This window comes from Podarcis erhardii (genome assembly GCF_964252035.2).
Source record: "Podarcis erhardii genome assembly, chromosome: 2".
Lineage (NCBI taxonomy): Eukaryota > Metazoa > Chordata > Lepidosauria > Squamata > Lacertidae > Podarcis > Podarcis erhardii.
The window spans coordinates 63,633,141-63,656,808 of NC_138498.1; the positions used below are offsets into that span (position 1 = coordinate 63,633,141).

A 23,668-nucleotide genomic window follows, 5' to 3' on the forward strand; every position below is an offset into this window, starting at 1 on the left:
ATGACTTGCTCTAACCTTGACACCGTTTACCCAAGGAGAGGCTGGTTTAATTGCCCAGATTGCCTTTGATTGGGTGAGAGTCGGGGAACCCAGGAACATACTGAATTCAGACGGAACAGGAAATAGGAAAACTATTGGTTTGTGCAAATATAACTAATTAACAGGTAAGTTACTGGTTGGCTCTGAAAAAGATCACAGGCAAACTGTGCTGAATCCTGCCCTTTTACAACACAGTCCAGTGAGGCCATAGTGCAGTAGGAATGTAAGAACGTAAGAAGAGCTCCGTTGGATCAGGCCAAAGGCCCATCTAGTTCAGCATCCTGTTTGCACAGTGGGTAGCCAGATGAATAAGGGAAGCCTGCAAAGCGGTGTGGACCAAGGAGCTGCTCAAACTGATGCATTCCTCAGTTCTGTTGTGCACAGGAAAAATGATGGCATGGAGACAGGTTTGTGTAGACCAGGCTGCACATGGAAGGAGCAAGCTGCCTTTTCAGTTTTTAATGAGGGGGAAATGAAGCCACGGGCATAGAAATGTCTGACCATCTCCATGTGTTCAGTTTGGGTCTCCCTTGTCTTTCACCACATGAACCAATCCATCCTTGTGCATCACACACATAATGTGACAGTGCAGTGAGGATTACAGATGTATCCTGGAAAATGCTATGCCATTCCATGCCACCATATCAAAGTTTTCTTTTCCTGAACATCCCCAACTTCATTGCAAGAAAGGGAAGTCCTACATTTTACTAACACTAGACAAATTGTTCTCACAGCATTAATTCATTTCAGGTCACCATTGTAACCTAAGATGTGAAGAGATCCATGTGCTGTTTCCTTCTTATGCAACACAAACAAGTGTTGTGTGAGGCTGCTCTTATATATAGGCTGAGCCAGGAGGCGGGAGGCTGGACCCCTGTGGTTCCTTAATGCAAAGGCACTTTTCACATGCAAATGATAACAGGATCATAAACAGGCTGTAATGGTAGGCATGCTTACTTCATGGTTAACTCCATCAAATAAATAGGACTTATTTCAAAGAAAACCTTTTCAGGGTGGCAGTGTGAATATGAAACATACCGTTACTGATCTTTTAGAAATCTAACTTGTGGGACAAAACTCCACCTCTCCCAGATTACATGTTGCTCCCCACACCCCATCCTCAATTATATTTTCCTGCAGATTCCACTGGTCCCATGCAAAGGCACATGGCTAGGCTATGAACACATTATCGGCTTAAAACGCAGCAAGGTTGTCATCCCCCACTGCCCTTGAAGTCACACACTTGCATGTTGCTGTACACACCAGAGAGGGGTGGGATGTCTTCATTTCCTATTTGCGTCCCTCACCACTGCAACTCCCAGAACTCCGATGCATGAAGCTGTCATCTGTACATGTACAATGCTTGACTCAAATGTACGCCCTTCAGCTTAGTGGTGAAGTGACTGTGGCTTATGTTTCAAATCAGATGGAAGCTGGTTTAAGGGCAATGCATCAAATAGCAGTATTTTTGAGGAAAATTCAGGATATATATGGACTGTAGCTAATGCCCTTCAAATACCAGTGGTGGGAGTGAACTGGAGCCAGAGTAAACAGAATGTCAGATGTATGAACCAGACCCTAGTGTGTGTGTCCCCGTTCTCCAAGAGCTGCTTCCTGAAGTTCACATGCAGAACCAAATCACAAAGCAGTGTGAGAAGCCTTCCGGACAGGTGTTTTGAAAAAATCCCTATTCTGAGGGATAGGAGTTCTTCCTCATCAAATGGCAATTTGGGGGTGAGGATGAGAGTGGGGTAGGGGAAGGTGAGTTAAGACTGAGGTGAAAAATCTGTTGCCTTAGTACAGTAAGGAAGTTTTCCTCAGAAGCTGAATTCTCATGAGAATAAATCCAAGCTGTCCTGACTTGATCTAACACTTCCTCTTGCTCCTAGAAAAGATGTTCATAAAACATTTACAGAGCTTGGCGCCTATGTCAAATAAATTCATCCAAACATCTTATGTCACTGCTATGCTGTGGAGAGAGGGTGGAGAAGCAACAGTACACACTCCCATGCTCTGTTTATTGTTGCTGTTACCTGACTGTGACTATGGTAATTGTTCCATGGGGGGTGGGAAACCCCACGTCATCAACAGATACACACAGTAGAGCAGTAGAGCAACCCTCTTCAACTGGGGGGGGGGGCTACACAGAGGTCTAGCACAAACACAAAAAATCATAATTTACATGGGGAAAGTCATTTGGCAAAAAGGCAAGAAGAGAGAACAGAGCATCACGTCCAATGTACATATGTAAGTTAATGCGACGTCCTTCATGTTCAGGTCTGTGCAGATTGTACACCCAGGTTGGGTAAGGCTGATAAAAGAGGTCACATTGACCACCCTGCAGCAGAAAGTATGGCCACCTTTGTCTATGCATAACTAAAACATGTGTGTGACCAAAGGTCTTCTAAGACTCCAGCTCCAGCCTAGTGCCAGGACTATCAACACAGAAGGTTCATAGTACCAGAACTTAACCTATTCAACCAAGCTTGCTGTATGTCACAAGCAGAAAACAGGAATGTTGCACAAATATATCTATATGTAAATATAACTCAGATTAAGCAATATGTGGTACAAATGTCATAACCAGTCCAATCCTCCTCACCCGGCATGGAGCCCAGAATGCTTGTGGGAAACACAGATTAAGTACAGAAGACAGGTACAAGATGCAGGGCCTTTTCCATTGTGGCCCCCAAGTTATAGAACTTTCTCCACAACTGCATGTAAAAAACCCAATTATTTCAGAATACTTTTTTCTTTAATGAGGTCTCTTAATGCTGGAGGTTTTAAATTAATGTTTTAGTATTAGTAATTTATTGGATTCTATGCTGCTCAGTTGATTCATCCATCCCACCAAATCCTGCACTTACCAGTGCCATTCATTAATAAGGCAAAAAGAAATGTAAGGTCACTATTAGAATGCAGGGAAGCAATGTAGGTTTCTTGACAATGTTTTCAAGGGACTGACTAGCTAGCAATCAAACAAAGAAAACTCTTCTGGGAACTATTACTGTAAATTAAAAAGAAGCAATTTATTATTTCTGTCAGCGATGCACCTCAGTACTGTTTTGGTTAGGGTGGATATTACTGTAGTGTTTACAGCAGAATGATGTACATGTTTGTTTGAATTACAGTATTTTGCTAAATTATAATGATTGTGTTCATTTATAATATATAGTTTATAGGGAATAGCTACTTCATTTTGAAGGAGGTGAAGACCTGGCAGGGTTGTTTAAAAATCAGCAAAATAGCTTTGCTTATAGAGTCAAATTGAAACTCTCCTTATCTAGGAGAGAGCCAGTGTGGTGTAGTGGTTAAGAGCGGTAGTCACATAATCTGGGGAACCGGGTTCGCGTCTCCGCTCCTCCACATGCAGCTGCTGGGTGACCTTGGGCCAGTCACACTTCCTTGAAGTCTCTCAGCCCCACTCACCTCACAGGGTGTTTGTTGTGGGGGAGGAAGGGAAAGGAGAATGTTAGCCGCTTTGAGACTCCTGAAGGGGAGTGAAAGGCGGGATATCAAATCCAAACTCTTCTACTTCTTCTTCTATATTCCTCAGTAGAATATCTCAATGGGAAGCCAGCCTCAGAAATTCAAATTTCTCTTCTAGCTTTCAGTTGCATGTAGGCATTCTGCTACCATTGACACTAGAACCCTCTAACAGCTCATGAAGATTACTAAGACTACAGTGAGTACCCAATAAATCTGATGTGCAATATACTTTCCTATACATGTTCCATGGGACGCGGGTGGCGCTGTGGTCTAAACCACTGAGCCTAGGACTTGCTGATCAGAAGGTCGGTGGTTTGAATCCCAGCAACGGAGTGAGCTCACATTACTTGGTCCCAGCTCCTGCCAGCCTAGCAGTTTGAAAGCACGTCAAAGTACAAGGAGATAAATAGGTACTGTTCTGGCGGGAAGGTAAATGGCATTTCCGTGCACTGCTCTGGTTTCGCCAGAAGCAGCTTAGTCATGCTGGCCACATAACCCAGAAAAAATGGTCTGTGGACAAACGTCGGCTCCCTCGGCCAGTAAAACGAGATAAGCGCTGCAACCCCAGAGTTGTTCGCGACTGGACTTAACTGTCAGGGGTCCTTTACCTTTACCTTTTTATACATGTTCCACTATTCAGGGATGCCAACCTTTTTGAGCTCTTAAGCACATTTTCAAACTGGAGGTCTTAAGTAATGCCCTACTGTAGGTGTGGGGAATCTTTGACTCTGCAGATGTCGCTGAAATGTAACTCCCAATATCGCCACCCACTGGCCATGCTTTTGGGGGCTGGGAGTTGTGGTTCAACAGCATCTGGAGGGCCAAATCTTCCCTCCACACCTGCCCAACTGGATCATGCCAAAGGCTCATCTAGACTGCAGCCTTAGAGACTTAGTGGGGCATCATAAATTGTAAAGCTCACATAATATCCTTTGTATAAGTATTCATAAGTTGCTGACCGGCCACTGCAAGGTGTTAATGGGTTTTGTTTTGTCTCCAGAGAGCTGGAATGAAGGCACTATTAGGATTTGTAGTAACAATAATAGGCTATGTGGAAAAAAAACCGGCATATGATGTACACTGGGGTCACAATACCAAAGTGAGCAAAGAGTGGATTTGTGGGAAGGTGGAAGGGAAGAAGACTGAAAACTAAAAGCAGGTTAAACGCATAACAAGTCTTGATTGAAGCAAAATGAAATGTAAGTGGCAAAGAAAGAAATTAGTTGGTGGGCTTTGGGCAATGCCTTATTAAAGGAATTTTCACTGGCGGGGAACAAATTCCAAACAGCTTTTTTAACTATATAATATGGCACTTTAAAATCTTCATAGAAATACATATCACATAAACAAAATGAAGACTACAATAAATGTATTTTAACATTAAATGTGACAAAAATAAATTTGGCACTTACATTTCAGAGTGATCTTCTCTGACTGTTACTCCAGTATAGAGCAGTTCCATTCTTTGAGAACTTCTTGCTTCCGCTGTATCACCACAGTTTATGGGCAATATGCACATCCCCAGGCCACCACTTTCAATTATTGGATTTTTTTTATTTTAAAAATCCTCACATCAAGCCTCATGCCTTGATAATAACTGAGTCCATTTTGATTGGCTGCCTCTTTTGTACAGCACGCTGGTTAGATTTTGTCAAATCCTTCTGTAATTCAACTTCTTGTGAAGGGGGGAGTGATTTGCCCTCATTTTTAGGCAGTATTCTGTTTTGTTTTCATGCACCTCACCTGAGACTCAGGCTGCTCAGCTGCAGGCTGCCTTTTAGGCCATCCTGTCTCTCACACAGAGGAAGAGCGCAGGGAAGTGCTTGCTTGTGCTCTGATTGGCTCTCCAGTAAAATCTTCCTCTTGGCCTTTAGGGCTGCCTGTTTATTAAGATAGGGCAAGATATTTTGTTTGCAGGCCAGCGGGAAATTACTTACATACATACATACAGGATCTCTCTACAATCATGTAGACTAGGGAAGGGATTCAAGGAATGCACGGGATTCCCAAAGTAGATGAAAGCAAGTTAACTATCTTCACAGTGACCTCAAAAGTACTCTCTCATTTATTATGTATTTAGCAAGGCAGAGTGAGATTCTCTCCCTTCTCTCATTCCCTCTTAGCACTATGAACAATACAAAAGCCTGAGTATGGGGAATTTTCCCACTTTTCTGTCTGCTTCCAATTCTAAGAAAAGAAAATTATTGAAGTGGGCGTGTAAATACCTCCTCAAGTTTTCCTCACATTTAACATTCAAGCTTGCATTTCCCCCCCCCCCGCCCCCCCCCGCCCCCGCAGCCCTGTCATGTCCATCAGCATTCACAGCTCCCAGCTGGGCCTTTAGAGAGGCTTTCAATGAACTTTCTTGTCATGTTCCCTGTCTGGGGAATCTGAAGAAGACATTTTGGAGGGGTCAGAGCAAAAAGAGCACCAGAAGGGGAGAGTTGGAGTTTCCTGAGAAGGGACACAGCATTGGCCAGAGGAGCCCATGTCTTCATACTGAATAAAGAAACTTGGTGAACACAAAAATGCACGCAAGGAGAATTCCTTCACTTTTTTAGATGTTCTATTAAAAAAAAGCTTTGGCTTTTGGGTTCAGCTGCTCCCGAGGTCTGGAACAGCAGGCCTCAACTTCCCTGAGGCATCAGCCTCATTGTGAGGCTTCCAAGAGAGCTCACCAAGCCATTAAATAAATCTCTGGGATGATGCTTTTAAAAATGAAACTTCCATGCCCAAAGGCAGCTACTCATGAATTATTCCCCTCAGCAAAAAGGGTGACCCTAGACCCTAGACCAGTGGACCCATTAATTAGCAATCCAATATTTATTTGCAATGCAGCAACAGGCTGTATACATACAGTTAAGGCTGCAGGACTGGGGGAAGCTAGGGGCCAAAAGATCCCTTTCTATTCAGTGTGTTCTATTATGTGCAGAAAGGACTCCAGTCAGGCAAATATGCTCTCTCCCAAGATCCAGTCACTCACCCAACGCAATATTAGGGCTCATATACACAGTTTAAAACTCTCCCATATACACACACGGTGTAGGAACAGTTAATGTATTAAATTTTATTTACACTCTTCGAATCCTTGAGTGTCATTGCCCATCTCATTAAAAAAAAACCCACCCCCATCTCCCTACATGATTATGGCCTTTCTCCTTTGATGCTAGCTTTCCACAGACAGGAATTTTAGGAGGGGGAACTCCACCATACAAAATGAAATAATCCCAAGAAACCTATGCTGTGTGTCATGTTCCACCCAGAGTTCCATTACTACAACTGCACAAACTTCCTCACAGTGAGCTGCTGACATCTTGTGGGCAGAGATAGTGTTGCACGCTTAACCTGCTACAGGTCAAACTTAAATCCTTTAAAAGTGAAGGTGAGCAAGGACAGGTTGAAAAGTCTCTTCTTCACTCTATTTCCTTTGCAAGGCTGCTTCTTCTTCTTCTCAGCCATCTTGGTTTTGGTCTGAGAGCTACTTAGAAATTAAGTAACTCTCCTATTTTATTTTAGTTTTTCAGGCACATATATTCTTAGATGCAGTTGGGTTGCTTTTCCTCATTCTTGTATGACTCAGAGATCCTTGATATACACAATATTCATTCAATTTCATCTAGATTTAATTTGTAACCAGATATCCGAGTAAAAACATCATTGTCATTTAGCACCTCCTAGTGATGTTAGAATTTATTGATGTAAATAAATAATATAGAGGCTAATTTTAATCCTGATTTCTATATATTCTATATATTCTATAGTTGCATAATATTTTAACAAGGAGTTCTATAAGCATAGTGAACTGCAGTAGATATGGGAAGAGGATATGGGAACTATAAAGATATGGGTATCCTTATCTAAAACCCCTCTAACAACAAAAATCACTCATGAAATTATTTCATCCATGTTACAGTCTTGTTCCTTGACAGTAGCATCATTCAATTACAATGGTACCTCGGTTTAAGTACTTAATTCGTTCCAGAGGTCCGTACTTAACCTGAAACTGTTCTTAACCTGAAGCACCACTTTAGCTAATGGGGCCTCCCACTGCCGCTGTGCCGCCAGAGCACGATTTCTGTTCTCATCCTGAAGCAAAGTTCTTAACCTGAAGCACTATTTCTGGGTTAGCGGAGTCTGTGACCTGAAGCGTACGTAACCCGAGGTACCACTGTAATGCAGTAACATCATCCAATTGATGAAGGTTTTCTGTTAAATATATTTCTACCTGACTGCTTCTAAGACCTTCCTGTTCACCTTACAAAATGCCTTTTGGACATTTAGGCAGTACATGTTTCTGAAGGCTTAACTCTGTCCTTATCCAGAGAGTCATGCTTGAAATAGTGGGCTGTACATGCACTGCTATGCTCACATATCTGATGGATGATGTCAACTCTGCCCAACAGGTTGGGGGGACAGATTCAGCGGTCATCATGAGTGGTGGTTAAACTACCTTTCATGCAACTGAATGGTAATTACAACTACTTTATGAAAAGTAGTTCAAAATGACATATAGTCGTACCTTGGAGGTCGAACGGAATCCGTTCTGGAAGTCCATTCAACTTCCAAAACGTTCAGAAACCAAAACATAGCTCCCGATTGGCTGCCAGAAGCTCCTGCAGCTAACCAGAAGCTGCAGAAGCCCAGTCAGACATTCGGGTTCCAAAGAACGCTCAAAAACCAGAACACTCACTTCCAGGTTTGCAGTGTCCAGCAGCCAAAACGTCTGAGTACCAAGGTGCTCGGGATCCAACTGTATTTTAAAACTATTTTTGTTTATCACTACTAGGAGAGGGGGGGACCTATTATATAAACAACTGATCATTTACTATCATAATGAACATTGTGTATAAATCTCAAGGGCCCTTCCAGGCTGGTGTTTTTTGGCAGGTGCACCCTGCAGCCTGTCACTGACACAACATTAGCGGTGATTTTTTACTGAACCGTCCTCCCATCATTTCACTTTGCTAGTTGTTCTGCAATGTGAACAACACTGCATTATGGCCCTTGGGAGAGACACTCTTGCATTGTGGCACAACGAATACAAAAAGCTCTCAGACATTTGTGGTATGAACGTTACATTATTTTCCTAGGAAACTACAGGACACACAGTAACAGGAAACAAAGCAACATGTTTGTCGTGAAACGGCCGCAGGGGCAAAGAGGATAGAAAAAGGTTTTGAGTATTACTGCACCAACACCATTGGCACAAATAATCACGGATGCACAGTAAACAAGATGTCTGGATGGGCCCAAGAGAATACAAAAGGAAACACTAAGAAGAATGCAGGCATGCCTGCAATTACCAGCAGAGGGTGTAGCAACCCTTCTATACTTCCTACAAAGTTAGCCGCTAGGGCCTTGCTCAGTTTGCAGCATTTCTAAAGGCTACGGTATTGATTATTCTGGCACAGGGATAGGAAACCTGTGCCCCTCCATAGGTTGCTGCTTACAGGCTGTGGTGGCTAATGCCCATTGAGACTGGTAGTGCTGATGGCAAGGAGACCCATAGGAGGCAGAGCCAAGGATAGGCCATTCTCATTTTGTCTCCATCCTCCTTTCTCAGATCTGCAAGGGACAACACTGAGGACCAAGGAAGAGGCTGATAAGGCAGTGTCACCCCTTGGAATGAATGTAAGTAAGAAGTCAGGTAGGGCCATATTCACACTACTGGACCAGCCTCCATTGCCAGCAGCTCAGCCTTGATCAAATAGTGCTGATGGATATTGTATTTAAGATTTTTGTTTTAATGTTGTGGCTTTTAGATTTTGTTAACCACCCCGTGCTCTGTGTGAGAAAGGGGAGGATATAAGACAGTAGTCATAGCAGCAGCAGCAGCAGCAGCAGAGGTGTTGTAGTATTGCTGTTATCTTTGTTATTCCCTCCTCAGAAGCAAGAGAGGGCAAGCTAGATCTCTGTGTGAAAAGAAAACAAGGGACAGAATTTTAGCGGACACCCAACTTGTGTATATTTTAAAGGAATAAGCCTCCAAGGGACCTCCTTACAATAAACCTCCAGAGGTTTCTCAACCACCACCGGTCTTTCCATCCAAGTATATCAAGAAGCATAAACACAATTGAAGGAAACATCCCAAGCAGGAAAAAGCACCTGAGGAGTAGAAGACAGGCCCTAAATCACCAAAGAGGAAGAGAACTTTCAGTCCTCCTTTCTGCTCTGCCCCTGAGTGTTGTATTCCAGATATGATACCCCTTAAAGACAGAAGCATCACAATGAAATAGAAAGTAAAACAGAGTCTGGGAGTCATTTAGTGACAATCAGCATTTTCCATACTCAAGAGTTTGTAGCTATTTTATTGCACTTGAAACACCAAGAATAAAACTGACAATCCCCATCTCCCCCACCCCAAAAATATAGCATAAAATTTTAGCAGTGATCATTTTGTTCACAGCCACAGCTTCAAAAAACTGGAACAATGAATCCAACACAGTCACACCGCTTTACAGGTCTGATTCACTTACAAAAGATACTGAAGGATTTTGGAATATTCCAGTCACATCAAGTTAACAAACATGAGAGGGACGCTCTCTGACTGTTTTGTTTGTTTACATTACAAAGCTGCTTTTTTTTTCTTCCCTTCTTTTTGTGATTTTTTTTTTTTGCATTCATGTGAAATAAATATTTCCATAGAGATTTCATATATTTATATGCATATATATTTATATCTTTATATATATCTTTTTATATACATTTATACTTTCTTCTCAAACCACTTTTCCAGCTTCTCCCCCCAAATGTTACAAAAGCCAAAAAATTGTGCAACAGTTAGAAAAAAACCAAAAATACCAAACTTTGCCTTCTCGCGGATTTTCCCTTACCAAAAAGGGGCAGGGAGCAGGACAAAAAGTGGCTGATTTGCAGCCATGCAAGAACTAAGGAGGAGGAAGGGAAGCCATCCTAACAAAAAGGAGAACATGTGGCATAACTGAAGGAGAAAAGACAACTGGCATTCTCAGTTAGGTAGGAAGCAAAGTCTGAACATATAAGGCTTTGCTCATCTATCTGGAGTATATTTGAATATATTTATTTTTTCGTTCCACCAGCACAGTGGCAGCTGTAATGTACAGTGGAAAGGGTTTCCTAGGAATCATTCTGTCACACATAGGAACCTAGGAAGCTGCCTCTTACTGAGTCAGATCCTTGCTCCATCTAACTTCACTTATACTGACTGCCAGCTGTTCTCCAGGGCTCCAGGCAGGAACCATTCCAAGCCCTACCTGGAAATGTTGGGGATCAAACCTGAGAACTCCTGCAGGCAAAGCAGATGCTCTGCTACTAAGCCGCGGTCCTTCCCTACTGCTAACTTCATCTCTAGCTGGAAATTAATTTCTGGGATCAGTTGTGAAGTAGGTAAGATGACTAGACTTCAACAAGGAGCAGGCTAACTTTGCAGTTGTTTTCACATCAGTGGTAGAATGCTAGGTGAGGTAGCCCAGTTTCCCCCCACCTTGTCCAATTCAATAGGCATAAACTGTCCCTGATACAGGTATATCCCGATTCATCTTGAAAGTAATGAAATAGCACACCTTAATCCTGGTTCTAGATTGTTATGAGGAGTCAGGTATCCTCTTGTTGCTGTTTGTTAGATTTTATTTCAGATTAGTTTGTCCCTCCTTATCCCTCTCCTTCCTGGTTACTGTGCCTTTTATTGCTCTACACTGCTTTCCTATACATCCATGGTTTCTTTCTGTTCAAGACCGTAGACGAGGGATTTTTTTATTTTATAAAATAAGCACAAATATAGATGTGCAGCCCTTCATGCACCAATAACTTTGATGTGGGATGCCAAAGGGGGTGAGGGGTTGAAACATTTTTGTGGGGTTGTGTAGAAGCTGAGGTTGTGCTGTGGGAAAGCCCCTCTATTCCACTTCCACAAAGGGTAGCGGAAGGTGTTTGTGAGGTTTCTATGGGGAATGGGTTGAAATGCACGAAAGCTTATAGTTGTGGTTAAAAAGGCAGGGCTACGCTAATGCAAGAGGAGGCCCAGGACAATGCTCTGGATAAGGGAAATAGCAAGATGTTTGAATAAACATTAGCAAAGGGCATTGCGATGGGAAAGGTTCACATTACTGGGACAGATTGTAAGATAAAAGTGTGACCCATTTGCAGCACTTCCTCCCCAGGACAAACCATGACAAAATAGGCCTGTCCAGGCACAACTTCAGAATTTTTAACTGGTGTTTCCTCTTGGATCATATCACTAGGCTGTGAAAGGGAAGGTGTCACTGAACATTTGACTTGGCTGATGGTGACAGTGATGGTGATGAATAGTCAAAGCACATTTTCCAACAGCATCCCTTCTTGTTGAAATTCATAAAGCTCATATGGAGCCATGATCTTGTTTTGTGCTCAAATAGATGCTGCTAACAGCCTACCACATACTAGAGAGAAAATTCCAATTACATTTGTACCTTTCACCATCTGAAATCTGCCTCACTGCCTAAAACCGAGGGGCAAACTACACATTGTCTTGCAGGGGGTTGGAATAGGTGACCCTCGAGGTCCCTTTCAACTCTATGGTTCTCTGATTCTGTGTTACATTACACACAAATGCACACGGTGAAACCCTGCTAATGTTTATAATGAAAAAGAAGCTTCAAGAGTCTATAGTTTTGAGTGTTGTACTAGGAGAAATGGAATGCCCTGCCAGGTGTTTCGTGGTGTTTCACCCACCAACACTACACACAAAACTGTTTCACCTCTGTGGGAATTCCAGGAGCGTTTACCCCCCTAAAGCACTTCAACTCTATTGTGGGGAGGATGGGGAGGTGGGGTGGCTTTGGGGCAGAAAGATGGAAAGCATTCCTTTCCCTTTACCATGCCTTCAAAATCCCAGCCCCTTGATGCTGCTTGTGGGTTTGCTACATGCATTTCTGTGGAACATGTACTGCCTTACTGGCATCTGTAGCCTATGGAACCAGAATTGCACTTGGAAGAGGTACCCAGGCTATGTGCTCCAGAAGTGATTAGGATTCATAGGCCAGTGGGCCTTCATGATGGCAGAGAAAATGCAAGCCACCTTTATTGTGGAAGCCAGCAAAGGTGAACTGGTTTGTCTCTAGGTATTATGCCACTGATACGGAAGAGTAAAGGTGGGATTTGGGGAGGTACAGACAATGGATCAAAATCTGGCGTACAATTGCTTTCATGGTCAAAACAGGGTTTCAGAAATGCCAGTGGCAATCAGGGCGAAGAATACATGAGAGGGCCTTGAAAAGAACTTCATGGTAGGAGGCCCTCCTTAAAGTGCAGGTGCTTAATCAGATGTTTTGGGCAAAACTTTAATGGGATGGATTAGATCCCTTGTCACCTGTCAGGTTCCCCTCTTTACTGGAAGACTTGAGAGAAGTCAGGCTCTGCTAGGACAGACTCCCCCTTCTCTTTGAAATGTTGAGGTTTAGGTTTGGAAAGGATGTCAGAAATTACGAAATATAAATTCAATGCAGGAAATAGTATTAATGTTGCCCAAAGAAACACAGTCAAGGCAGCTAATGCTTGACAGAATGTGTGCTTGGGAAACAGGAAGGAAGGGCCTCCTCATTCCTGAAGTACTCATCATAATACACTGGAAGCAAAAGCCCGGTGCAATGGGTACAGCCCAGACAAGCCAGGCTATCAAGGTTTATCAGATTCATCACCTGAGCAGAGGTTTTCACAGAGAAATGGGTCAAAAATACCCAGTGGTCAGGAAATTTCAGTGCTGCTCAACTCAAAAGGAGAGAACTTCGTTGAAGTCCAATGTAAAATCAAGATATGTGAACACTGGCAGCTGAAAAATTAGGCCTGTAGTTATAGATATGTAAAGATGAGCTGCCATGTATGTTTTAAATGCTACTAGTAGGTGAGGATAATGAAACAAAAATGAAACAAATTGACTGAAATCCAAGTAATTTGAGTGGGGAAATGCAAACAGGTCCTCAGGTCTATATTTTTATGGCAAGCCCCCCTGATATGAAAGCCCTTCTCACCTCAGTATAATTTTTTGTATTCAGTTGAGCATCAAAAAAACTCCAATGATTCAATCACTTTATACTTTTTCTGTTAGAAATTGGAAAATGGTACACTGACAGCCCCTTCTGAGTAAAAAGCAAACTCCTGTTTAGGCAAATCAGATCCTGTCAAATGGCCCTCCTTCCCCCTTAGTCACTTCCCCCCCCCCTCATCTCCAATGGGAAGTTATTCTTGCACTTTGCAAAACTTGGCTTTATATTGACAGATGTCTGCCCTGCCTTACAAGATGGAAAGCTAAGCACTTCAAACCACGTAAAAGGCAAAATTACACCATTCAAAATTTACACAGAGAGTTTCCCCCACTGTTGTTGTTGCTGTTGTTGTTGTTGTTACTGTCCCCAAACAAGCATGTTTGTTTGCTTTGAAGTACACGTAGCTGTCTATAAAGTTAAATGTCATGCAAATGAAGAAAGTGCCATTTATAAGTTCCCTTGGTAGTAGAAGTGCACGGTAGTTAATCTCACATCAAAGAGTAAAGACTTTTAAAGTTTCAAATAAATAAAAGATAACAAGAAATGGAAAGACTGCCAAAAAAATTAACAACCATCACACTTCCCATACCTGTACTAGAAGGCAAGAAGGTGATGCCAAAAATAGAAGATCTTTCAGCCCCTCCATATGCCATCAGAACAACAATGGTGTCAGGGACATTCTGGCTTGTGAAGAACCCATTCCTGCATTCCTTGAAGATGACGCCAGTGTTTTTAAAAGCAGATGCTGTCGTTTGACCCCAGTTTGGAAGTTTCCTCAGTCTCTCCATTGGGTTCCTTTCATTAGGATGTGCGATTCTGATTGCCAAACCTTTCTCATGGCATATAGAGAGTACACGACCACAAGGAGTCCTATTATGGCGTAAAGCACTCTGAGATTTGCCAGAAGCCCACATCAGAAATCCTGCCCACATGTCCAGCTTATTGTGCCCTTTTGCACTTTCAAGAACAATTTGCCACAAAGTCAACTCCAAATGTAAACAATAACATATTAAGCCCCACCCACCCCATCCCAACTTCATTAAAAATCAGCCACAAACCCAAACAATTGATATTTCTAGGTATTACATAAAGATCCATTTTAGCAAATACTCAAAATCCATTTACGAAATAACACGGAAGGGTTTTGTTTGTTTGTTTTTCATATAAAAAGGCATGCGCTCAAAGTACAAGAGATAGCGAAAGGTTTCATTTTGTTTGTTGAAAGCATAATCAAAACGCCTCAAAGTGTCATTAGTAAAGCTTGCATTCTCTGTCTTTGCTGGAAAGTGTTGGCCTCTATTTTTATGTCAAATTGAAGGGGCAGTTCTGTTTCCATAGTGCCCGCATCTTCAATGCTGTCAAATTGCCTGAAGTGTGTATGTAGGAAATTGTGGGACTAAAAAGGTTCAGCCTCCCCTCTTCCTCTTAATGGTGAATCTAAGTCTTGAAGGGACAGAGGGAAAAAGCATGACTCAAAATCCTGCCAGAAAGGAGCAAAAGGCCAGTTCAAAGAAAACTGAATTCTAAACAAAATGAAACATCTAGGAGATCCTTACTAAGCTGAATAAAGGAAGTTCCTATGGTGTGCTGGATAGTGGCAGAAACTGCCTCAACTATATCACTGCATTACAAATAAGGTGAAAAATACCCTGCTGCCATGCTGAATTTCTAACCTATCATTTCATTTATTTATGTGCTCTTAGACACATTATAATGCCAATATAGTGTTAACAGTTTCATTTCATGCACGTTGAAAAGAGAAAGGAATTGTCATGAACCTCAATTGGTCCAGGCACACAAAAAGGTACGTTCTCTGGGAAGAGAAATGGATTCTGCATTTTATGCGCCATAAAGCCATATTCATCCCAGCAGAATTTTACTAGGCTTTAATGAATATAGGCTGATACTTGTAAGATTTTATCTTCACACAGAACAGAAGATGTAGATGTAGATATGAGTGACAGTGGCGCAGTGTGAACTGCTCCGGATTTAGATAATGAATGGTGGCATAGAAATATTTAAAAATAAATAAAATGACTGAGGTCATGATCAAGCAAGAATCTTGCGTTGCATGTATGCTTATCAATCTGGAATTTAGGTAACGCAGGTAATACAGTATAAAAGTATTTTTGATTTTGGCTGAGATCATAATCGAGCAAGAGCTTTGCATTGTGTGGATGGGCATCAATCTGCCATTGCAAGGAGGTGGCTTCTGATTCTGCACTGGAACATGCTCCCCTTTCTCTCAGGCCCCTTAAGACTTAGTAGAAAACAGCAAAGAGACCAAAATAAACCATGTCCTTGTGAGGAACACAGTTAATTTTAAGTACTGAACCAGGGTGGTTCCATGAGCTCTAAGGGCAGTAGTGGCTGAAGGCTACCCCCCACATTGGGTTTCTCCTGTTAACCACAGAAAAGCTTTTTCATGCAATAGGGTGTCTTGCCCTGTTCTACTACAATGGCACAAAGTGGCAAAACGCAGAGCGTGTGAAACAGAAGGAGAAAAAGTCTATTAAATTCTTGGTTTATTTTGGTGAGGAGCTCTGTGTGTGAAAAGAATTCCAGCAAGAACCAAGGAGGAGAGTCAGCAGCAGCAGCCAAGTTCCCTAGGTAAAGGATAGCAGGGATCTTCCCTTTGTAGTGAGGCAGTGAGAAACCTGGCCTGAGGGGCTGATGCTTCAGCTGAAAAACACAAAAGGAAATGGCTTTTTACTCCACCAAAATGGTGATCTTCCCATCTGGTTCTCCCCCCAACGCCAGCCACCCCCACCCCAAATAATTACTCTTTTCTATTTGTGAAGCCTTGTCCTCCAGCTGGCATCCACCTCTCAATCTTTGGGGTGAAGGAGTGAAGAGCACGAGAGGACAAGAGATGTCCAGGAGAATGTAAAACATTCGGTCACACCCACACTGTACACTGAAAGCATTCTTTGGTGTCATGGCTTCGCCCCAGAGAATCCTGGGAACTGTCATTCATTAAGGGTGTTGAGAGTTGGATTGGAGACCCCTCACAGAGCTACAGTGCCCAGCACCCTTAACTAACCACAGTTCCCAGGATCCTTTGGGGGAAGACATGACTGTATAGGAGTGCTTTCAATGTGCGGGGTGGATGTGACTCATGTTGAGGGGGCCCACCTTCTTTCCGCAAGTACCACTACTAGACTACTTTTCAACAGCCTTTCCCTGAAAGGAGAGCAGCAGCAGGAGGAGAATAAGAGAAGAGCTGGGTGAGGGCTGTACCATCTCGGTAGCCGCTTGCACCCCAAACTACTAAGTGCCACCATCTCTCAAGGGGAGAACAGAGCATTCAGGCAACCCAAATGAAAAGAACAGGCAGGAGCATACACCTAGCCTCAGACAAGCATAAGAAGCAGTACGCCTCTTTAGTGCTGCTGAGACATCACTCTTGCAGTGCGAGCTGAATGGGGAATTAAAATAGCGGTTCCGTGTAGCACAGATCTTCCCCATTAGCATCCTGCAATGCCTATACACATAATGAAGGAGGAACAGGGCATGGCAGCTATTGAAAAAAAATGGGGGAGGGGAATTAATTTTGTTTTAAAATATTGGCTTTCTCCGCCCCTTTATGAACGTACATTCACTCTAGAGCACCAGTTAACTTTTTTTCTTAAATTCCCACATGCCACAAGGCATCTCTGAGAAGCAGGGGACAGAGGAAGGATTAGGCCTGCATTGCCTGACATACCATTTTAGGTGCTTTTTAAAAAAATGGTCCTTCCTTGTTATACTGAAGTGCAAGTGCAGCAAGGCATTTTCATTAGAATTCCAAGCTCTACAGCTGAGAGAAACCAGAAAATGATGGGAGGGAATCCCCTTGCTTTCACTGAGCCCCAGAGAGGCTTGTAAAATAGTGAGCAGTCTCCCTAACCCTCTCTGGCTTGAAACTGTAAGGAGCATCACAATGTCATTGTGGTTCCCTACCCCAAATTTGTGCATGCATCTATTGCTGTACATGCAGCAGTGCAATAAGGAAGTGTCAAAAATAATTTTTTATCCCTAAAAGTCTAACAGTGGCTGCACATGGGCAGAAGTGAAAGCCAGTTTAATCAATAAAGGTAAAAGTACCCCTGCCCGTACGGGCCAGTCGTGACCGACTCTAGGGTTGTGCGCTCATCTCACTTAAGAGGCCAGGAGCCGGCGCCGTCTGAAGACACTTCCGGGTCACGTGGCCAGCGTGACGAAGCTGCACTGGTGAGCCAGCACCAGTGCCACACACGGAAATGCCGTTTACCTTCCCGCTATAAAGCGGTACCTATTTATCTACTTGCACTTAGGGGTGCTTTCGAACTGCTAGGAGGGCAGGAGCTGGGACCGAACGACGGGAGCTCACCCCACCGCGGGGATTCGAACCGCCAACCTTACGATCAGCAAGTCCTAGGCACTGAGGTTTTACCCACAGTGCCACCCGCGTCCCGGTTTAATCAATAGCTCTCTGCATAACCATGCTGAACAAGCTAGTGGGTCATCGTCGTCGTCCCCCCCCCCCCCCCCGTTCAGCTGGAAAAATTGCCAAAAATTAGATATGGGATGGGGGATATGGCAAGGTGACACAGAAAACACCAGAATGCAACCATCTGACAAAATGTCATCTGGATTCTAAATGAGGGAAGGATGGCAATTCTTCAGAAAACAGTTAGTGTGGAGGCAAACAGGAAAAGCAGCTACCGCAAATAGGGTAAATGATTCTGTCAGTTTCACTTTTTCTCTGTCCCCCCCCCCCCACCTTAATTTAAGTTCGCCACATTGCTATCAGTCTGTGATGTTTCTTTTTTAAAAAGTCCTCATTAAGATTTGCTTGCATTTTAGTGCACATTTCTCCTAATATACATATTTTTGCAAGTAAATTATCTAATACAATGCATTTTAGCATGTTGCTTTCACTAATATGTATTTTATGAACACTTGCCCCTAACAGACATATTTTTGTTCACATTTTCTGAACATTTTCTGAATTTCACAATGGGAATTACACAGGTTTGCACGACATTTTTCCTCCATCCCTAACTGCAAACAAATTTGTTTAAGCCCCAGCGGGGTGTGTTCTTGTACATCACCTTGAACACTTTTTTATTTAAGCAGAGAGGCAATTCATACAAGCAATGAATGAATGACTCTAACTTCAGTAGTAGTTTTCAACAGAGTGAGTAACCCCCATCACGCTGGCCACTAAGGGCTAGCCGTGGAGTCTCATCAAACCTGGACAAAAGATACTCTTCTCTGCTATCAGGGATGCCCATATGGAATCTTCTTGCACTCACATCAGAAACAGATGATCAGACACACGTGAAGTATCTGATGCTGGACTGTATCATTCCAGAGTGCAGGTAGGGGCTTGTGTGTTTGAATGTTCCCGCCTATTAAAAAACAAACAGTGTATACCCTTAACTTCATTTCTGCACCTTCGCACCTTGTTATCAAGAAGTTTAGAGAGTGATAAAATAACACAGTTTTTCCCTCTTCACTTTCAACTCTACCTTATGGATAACAAAGTTATTTTCATTTCTTTTGATGATTTAAACTGGCAGTGCATTTGTTAACATGAAATACGAGGATGCATCTTTCTTTACTGAGAAAACACCTATGACAGTCATAACATCACAGTAAGAAAATGAATGGGGATGGGGAGAAGAACGTGGGAGCCCCAATTCTGAATGACATCACTAAAAGTTGAAACTTCTAAACCAATATAAACCAGGTTGGGTTGGTATTTTGCAATTAATTTGGCATGCTCTGGCATTATAAATATCTCCTGTCATGTGACCAGATTCAAACATCATGTTCACAAATAATTTGACATGGTGAAATTACCATGTGAAAAAGTGACCTGTGAATTGGGTCTGAGAGAGCGAGAGCGAGAGAGAGAATGTTAAACTTGCTCTAACTCCAAGAACCAGTCATTAGACACTTCTATTCCAGGCATGTCATTGCCACCAATAAAATACCATTCTGAGCCTACCACATTTGGGGGGTCTTCTCCATTCTGGCAGCATGCACATGGATCTTAACAAGTCATTAAACAATAATGTGTGACTGTAACTGGTGGGACGTTAAACTAAATATGCATGAATTGCCTTCAAATCTCTTGTAATTTAATGCCATGAATGCATCCTTGCATAAAGGCAAATGAATAATCCCCGTCTGGGGTTCCCAATGTGGTCCCTGTGGGCACAACAGCACTCTCAGGCATCTGTCAAGGCCCCCTCCAATTTTAAGTTTTGTTTTAAAATTGTGGTTTGGGGCTTTTTGTTGTTTGAGGGGAAGGTACCTGCATTGGGGGGGGGTTGCATTTTTTTTATTTAAAAAAATCTGTTTTATTTGTTGAGAGTGGTGGTGTAGGTGTTTGATATTGAGAGAGGGGGTCTGAGCACTGTCAGTTTTTCTTCTGGGAAATTTATTTTATTTTGTGGTGCCCACAACAGTTACTTAGATTTCCAAAAGTGCCCCCAGGCCCAATAAGGTGGGGGACCACTAACATAGATAAAAGTTATTTCAGGAAGATTGTGACCTAGCTACAAATATTGTTAAGCCATGCGTAGATGTGTTACATTTGGCCTTCGCTGCTGTTCTTGCCTTCTACTGCCTTGCTTATACTCTCACCTTTAATTTACACTTATCTACTCCTGTTTACACTGTGGAAACGGAATATTCAGTTTTCAATGGTATGACAAGAGTGGCTTTGAGAGGGACCACCAAGGCCTGGGGATGACTTACTGTGGTAAGACGGAAGGTGCTCCAGATCTGTGGAAGTGAACAATTTGCCATTTGCCATCCCGGCGGTGCCAGATTCGGGTCTCCTCCGACTGTGCAGTGCGAGGGATCCCACTGGTGTCGACGTACTGCGTGATGCGGATGTAGGCAATGCAGGCAGATTCATCTCCCATTAAGTGAATGTGAGGGTTCAGGATGGTAGTGTGCACCGGCTTGCTGTTTCTAGACCACACTGGGGGTTGAGGGGAAAGCCAGTGAGATCAACGCTGCCTGCGTCTCCCCATAACTAGGACTCTTTATAAAATCATTGTAGCAACAAGGAAAAAGAAGGAGTATGCAGAATATCTCTAGGCTTGTTTCAGTTTATGTCCCAGTCATAGGGAGATTATTCTCTTAAAAATTCATTAAATTGCATTCACTGACCAGTTCACATTCTAAAAACTAAAAACATTGTTTGGGATTTCAACATTGACAGCAAAAGTACTGTAGCTTGCCAGGTGGAACAATCCCCCCTCCCCCCCTGTGTTGTTCTGGGGGGGGGGTCTCCTGACCCTCACCCCAGCCAGTGGGGATGGGGCACTGCACAAGCAGAAGCCCTCAAACAGGGCTGGTGCTGACAGGGTTCATTAGGTGAATCCTGCTCATCCACTCTACATTCAACCATTTATGATTTGGTTTGAAACTTTGGAAATGAGTGAGAGATTAAGAGCACAAGCCTAACCAAGTCTACTTAGAAGTAAACCTTTAAATGCATACCTATAAGCTTACAAAGCTGACACATACTATTGGTCCATCCACCCCAGCATGGTCTATTCAGACTGGGAATGACTTTCCAGGGCCTCAGACAGATGTCTTTCTTAGCCTTGATACAGATATGCTTTTTAACAGGAGGTGTCAGCAATTAAATCTGAGTTTGTGCTGTATCTCTGATATACTGTCCTGCCCTTAAATGCATGTGCTAGTTCAGCCAAGTTGTCCTGATCTTTTCAGAAAGCTCGAAAAGAGATAAGACAAATTTAAGGGATGTTGGGCCTCTCTATTGCTGTGAACCAAAATGTTCAAAGGATGAAATTTCCCCTCTGACAAGCAGAATCTTGGCGGGTAACAGGATAGAAGATTCCATCTATATGCCTTCAAATCTCTTAACATACTTTATTTTAAAACAAACTGGTTGTAATTAAGAGGCTGGTCACTGGGCTAGAAGGCTGATGAAGTGACCCAATATTGCAAATATTTCCATTCTGATAAGAGAGTCAAAGGGCCTTTTGACAAGCCAGAGGGTGCTTACAGTTTTCAAAGTAGAATCTATGGAAATCCAGCCCTTCCACCAGGTTCCCTAGAGCTTCTGGTTCAAAAGCTGTCATCCCAGGGTCACACATTTTCCTGGAAGAGCCCACGAAAGAACCAGGGTCAGGGTGGAGAGAGAAAAGGAAGTGAAATAACCTCATTGTCTAGTCACATGTCTTCATTCCTATGGATTTAACACCAATGAAGTTAACCTGTCTACGCAATACAAATACACAATTTATTCTCATAATATATTTTAATTTCTTCTTCTTAGCTCTTAAGCATACCACTGTGCTCAGTGACATACTTCAATAGTTTCTCTGCTTCTTGGCCTGTGACCTTAAAGGACATGTCTTTCTCAGTTTTGAAGAGTGAGGGGCTGCAATAATTTCCTAAAGGATTGAAGAAATTGTCATTTTGGTGGCAGGTTAAAGGAAGCATCTGTAAAATCCTCCTGCAGGATGGACAAGCTCCATGTCTTGAGTGCCCTTTATTTGCCCCAGAGCTTTCCCCACAAAAACTCGCTCTTTAAAGCTCAATCGGAACAAATGGCAATCCACGAAAAATCTGAATTGAAATTTGCTCTGATTTTGATGTGTTGGCAGGTGGGCTTTTTCTAGGCCCAGGTAAGTGTGAATAAACTCAGAGCAGTGCTGGCTCCCAATGTCTTTCCAAGCACGATCTGCAGGGCTGGTGTTAATAGCCCTGAATGGTTATGGTCTGTTTCATATTAGAGAACACTCCCTGCTCCTGTATGAGACCACCCACCAATACATCAAAATCATCTGACAGGTCTCTGCTTTAACTTTCATCTTTGTCAGAGGCTAGAGGGAAAACAACAGTAAGTAGCGCCTTCATTATGGAACGCTGTTTTCCCGAAGACTCGCCACATCAGCTCATTTTTTATTTTTAGAAAGTTAGTTAAAAGACAAAAAATCCTTTTGTTCCAGTGGGCTTTGGGGAGGGAAGGGGGGAGGGTCGTTTTGTTGATTGTGTGAGCTGGCAGAGATTTTTATGTTTCATAAATCTACTAGGGAAGGTTCTCTGTCGACTCTTCCTTGCCACTAATTCATTCTTGATTTGTTGCCTATATCTGTAATCTAATCCGGTATTGCTTCATATTGTTTGTATTAATTGTTGTTTTATGCCGTGCTGCTAACTGCGTGGGGGACTTTATGGAGCCATCCTTGGGCAGATTCAAAACAAATCAATAAAATATATCCAGCTTTATTGAAGTTAGCAGTTCCAGTGTGCTGGCATCCTCCCTTAGTAAACAGATGGGTTTCAACTAGTATATTTAAAAATAAATAAATAGGTGAAAGGCACTCATTTAACCCATTACCCACAATGGAAATACTTTTATAAATTACGGAGGTTAACTTTGGGATCCTCATTATCTTGTTAAGCTTTAATGATTTAGTGCTAACTATTTTGAAGTTATGCTGAGATGAGCGTAAAGTAAGATTCATTTAGGAACATGGGAAGCTGCCTTATACTGAGGCAGCCTATTGGTTTCTCTCTCAGCTCTACCTGGGAAGGCCAGGGATTGAGCATGGAACTTTCTGCACGAAATGCAGAAGCTCCAGCACTGACCTGTGCTCCTTCCCATAACATTACCGTGCTAACTGGTTGATTCATAAAGACAGAAAGGGGTTTTGTTTGCACGTTTGTTTTCAAACAGGCCCTTCTTGTAGACAGGAGAAAAACAAACTCAGCAGCCTCTACTCTTCATCAATAAACCCATACTTCTTTGTTCTCTTAACCAGGAATCCAGGGCCTTTGCTTGCTCACTCAGCAGTAATAGCTGCGATTTATCCTTGGCCAGACTGCAAAATGAATCCATCCATTTTAATTTTGATGGGAGATAATAATGACAGAGTGGCTCGGTATGAACAGAAGAAACGGAAAATACAAGTTCTTGAAGTCCATTTCTAGCTGTCCTTTGAAAACTCATAAGAGAAAACCACTAATTTGCTTGCCTTCAGAGCAACCTGACATTTCAAAACTCTTTTTCACAGTAAGGCCATTTGAAGGATTTCCTGCTAACCCTCTTCCTCCATACTGGGCCAGCTCAGCTGCAGAATATACTTCCCTCTCTTGTTAAAGTCAAGACACCCACTGGGCAC

The 23,668-nt window shown here is 42.7% G+C and overlaps 1 protein-coding gene and 1 long non-coding RNA gene across 4 annotated transcripts in view; one reads left to right on the top strand and one right to left on the bottom strand.

Annotated features, from left to right (window-relative positions):
- Window positions 1-910: 910 nt before the first annotated feature.
- On the top strand, window positions 911-23,666 carry LOC309336065. The gene is made up of 4 exons (XR_014153880.1): window positions 911-2,286; window positions 3,647-3,724; window positions 9,092-9,159; window positions 21,817-23,666. It is a non-coding gene; the product is annotated as an uncharacterized lncRNA (long non-coding RNA).
- CAMK2A (calcium/calmodulin dependent protein kinase II alpha) overlaps window positions 16,035-23,668 on the bottom strand; it is a 105,342-nt gene continuing 97,708 nt past the window's right edge. For 2 of the 3 annotated variants that reach the window (XR_014153867.1, XR_014153868.1), the window contains 4 exons: window positions 21,544-21,638; window positions 20,259-20,487; window positions 18,806-18,901; window positions 16,035-16,208 (listed from right to left, as the gene is read on the bottom strand). Coding sequence is in view for 1 of the 3 variants with exons in the window: in XM_081851446.1 (XP_081707572.1) it covers window positions 16,205-16,208; window positions 20,259-20,487; window positions 21,544-21,638 (328 nt within the window). In the remaining 2 variants the exon portion in view is untranslated. The remainder of the gene's footprint in view (window positions 16,209-18,805; window positions 18,902-20,258; window positions 20,488-21,543; window positions 21,639-23,668) is intronic. The other variant, XM_081851446.1, reaches the window with a different exon arrangement.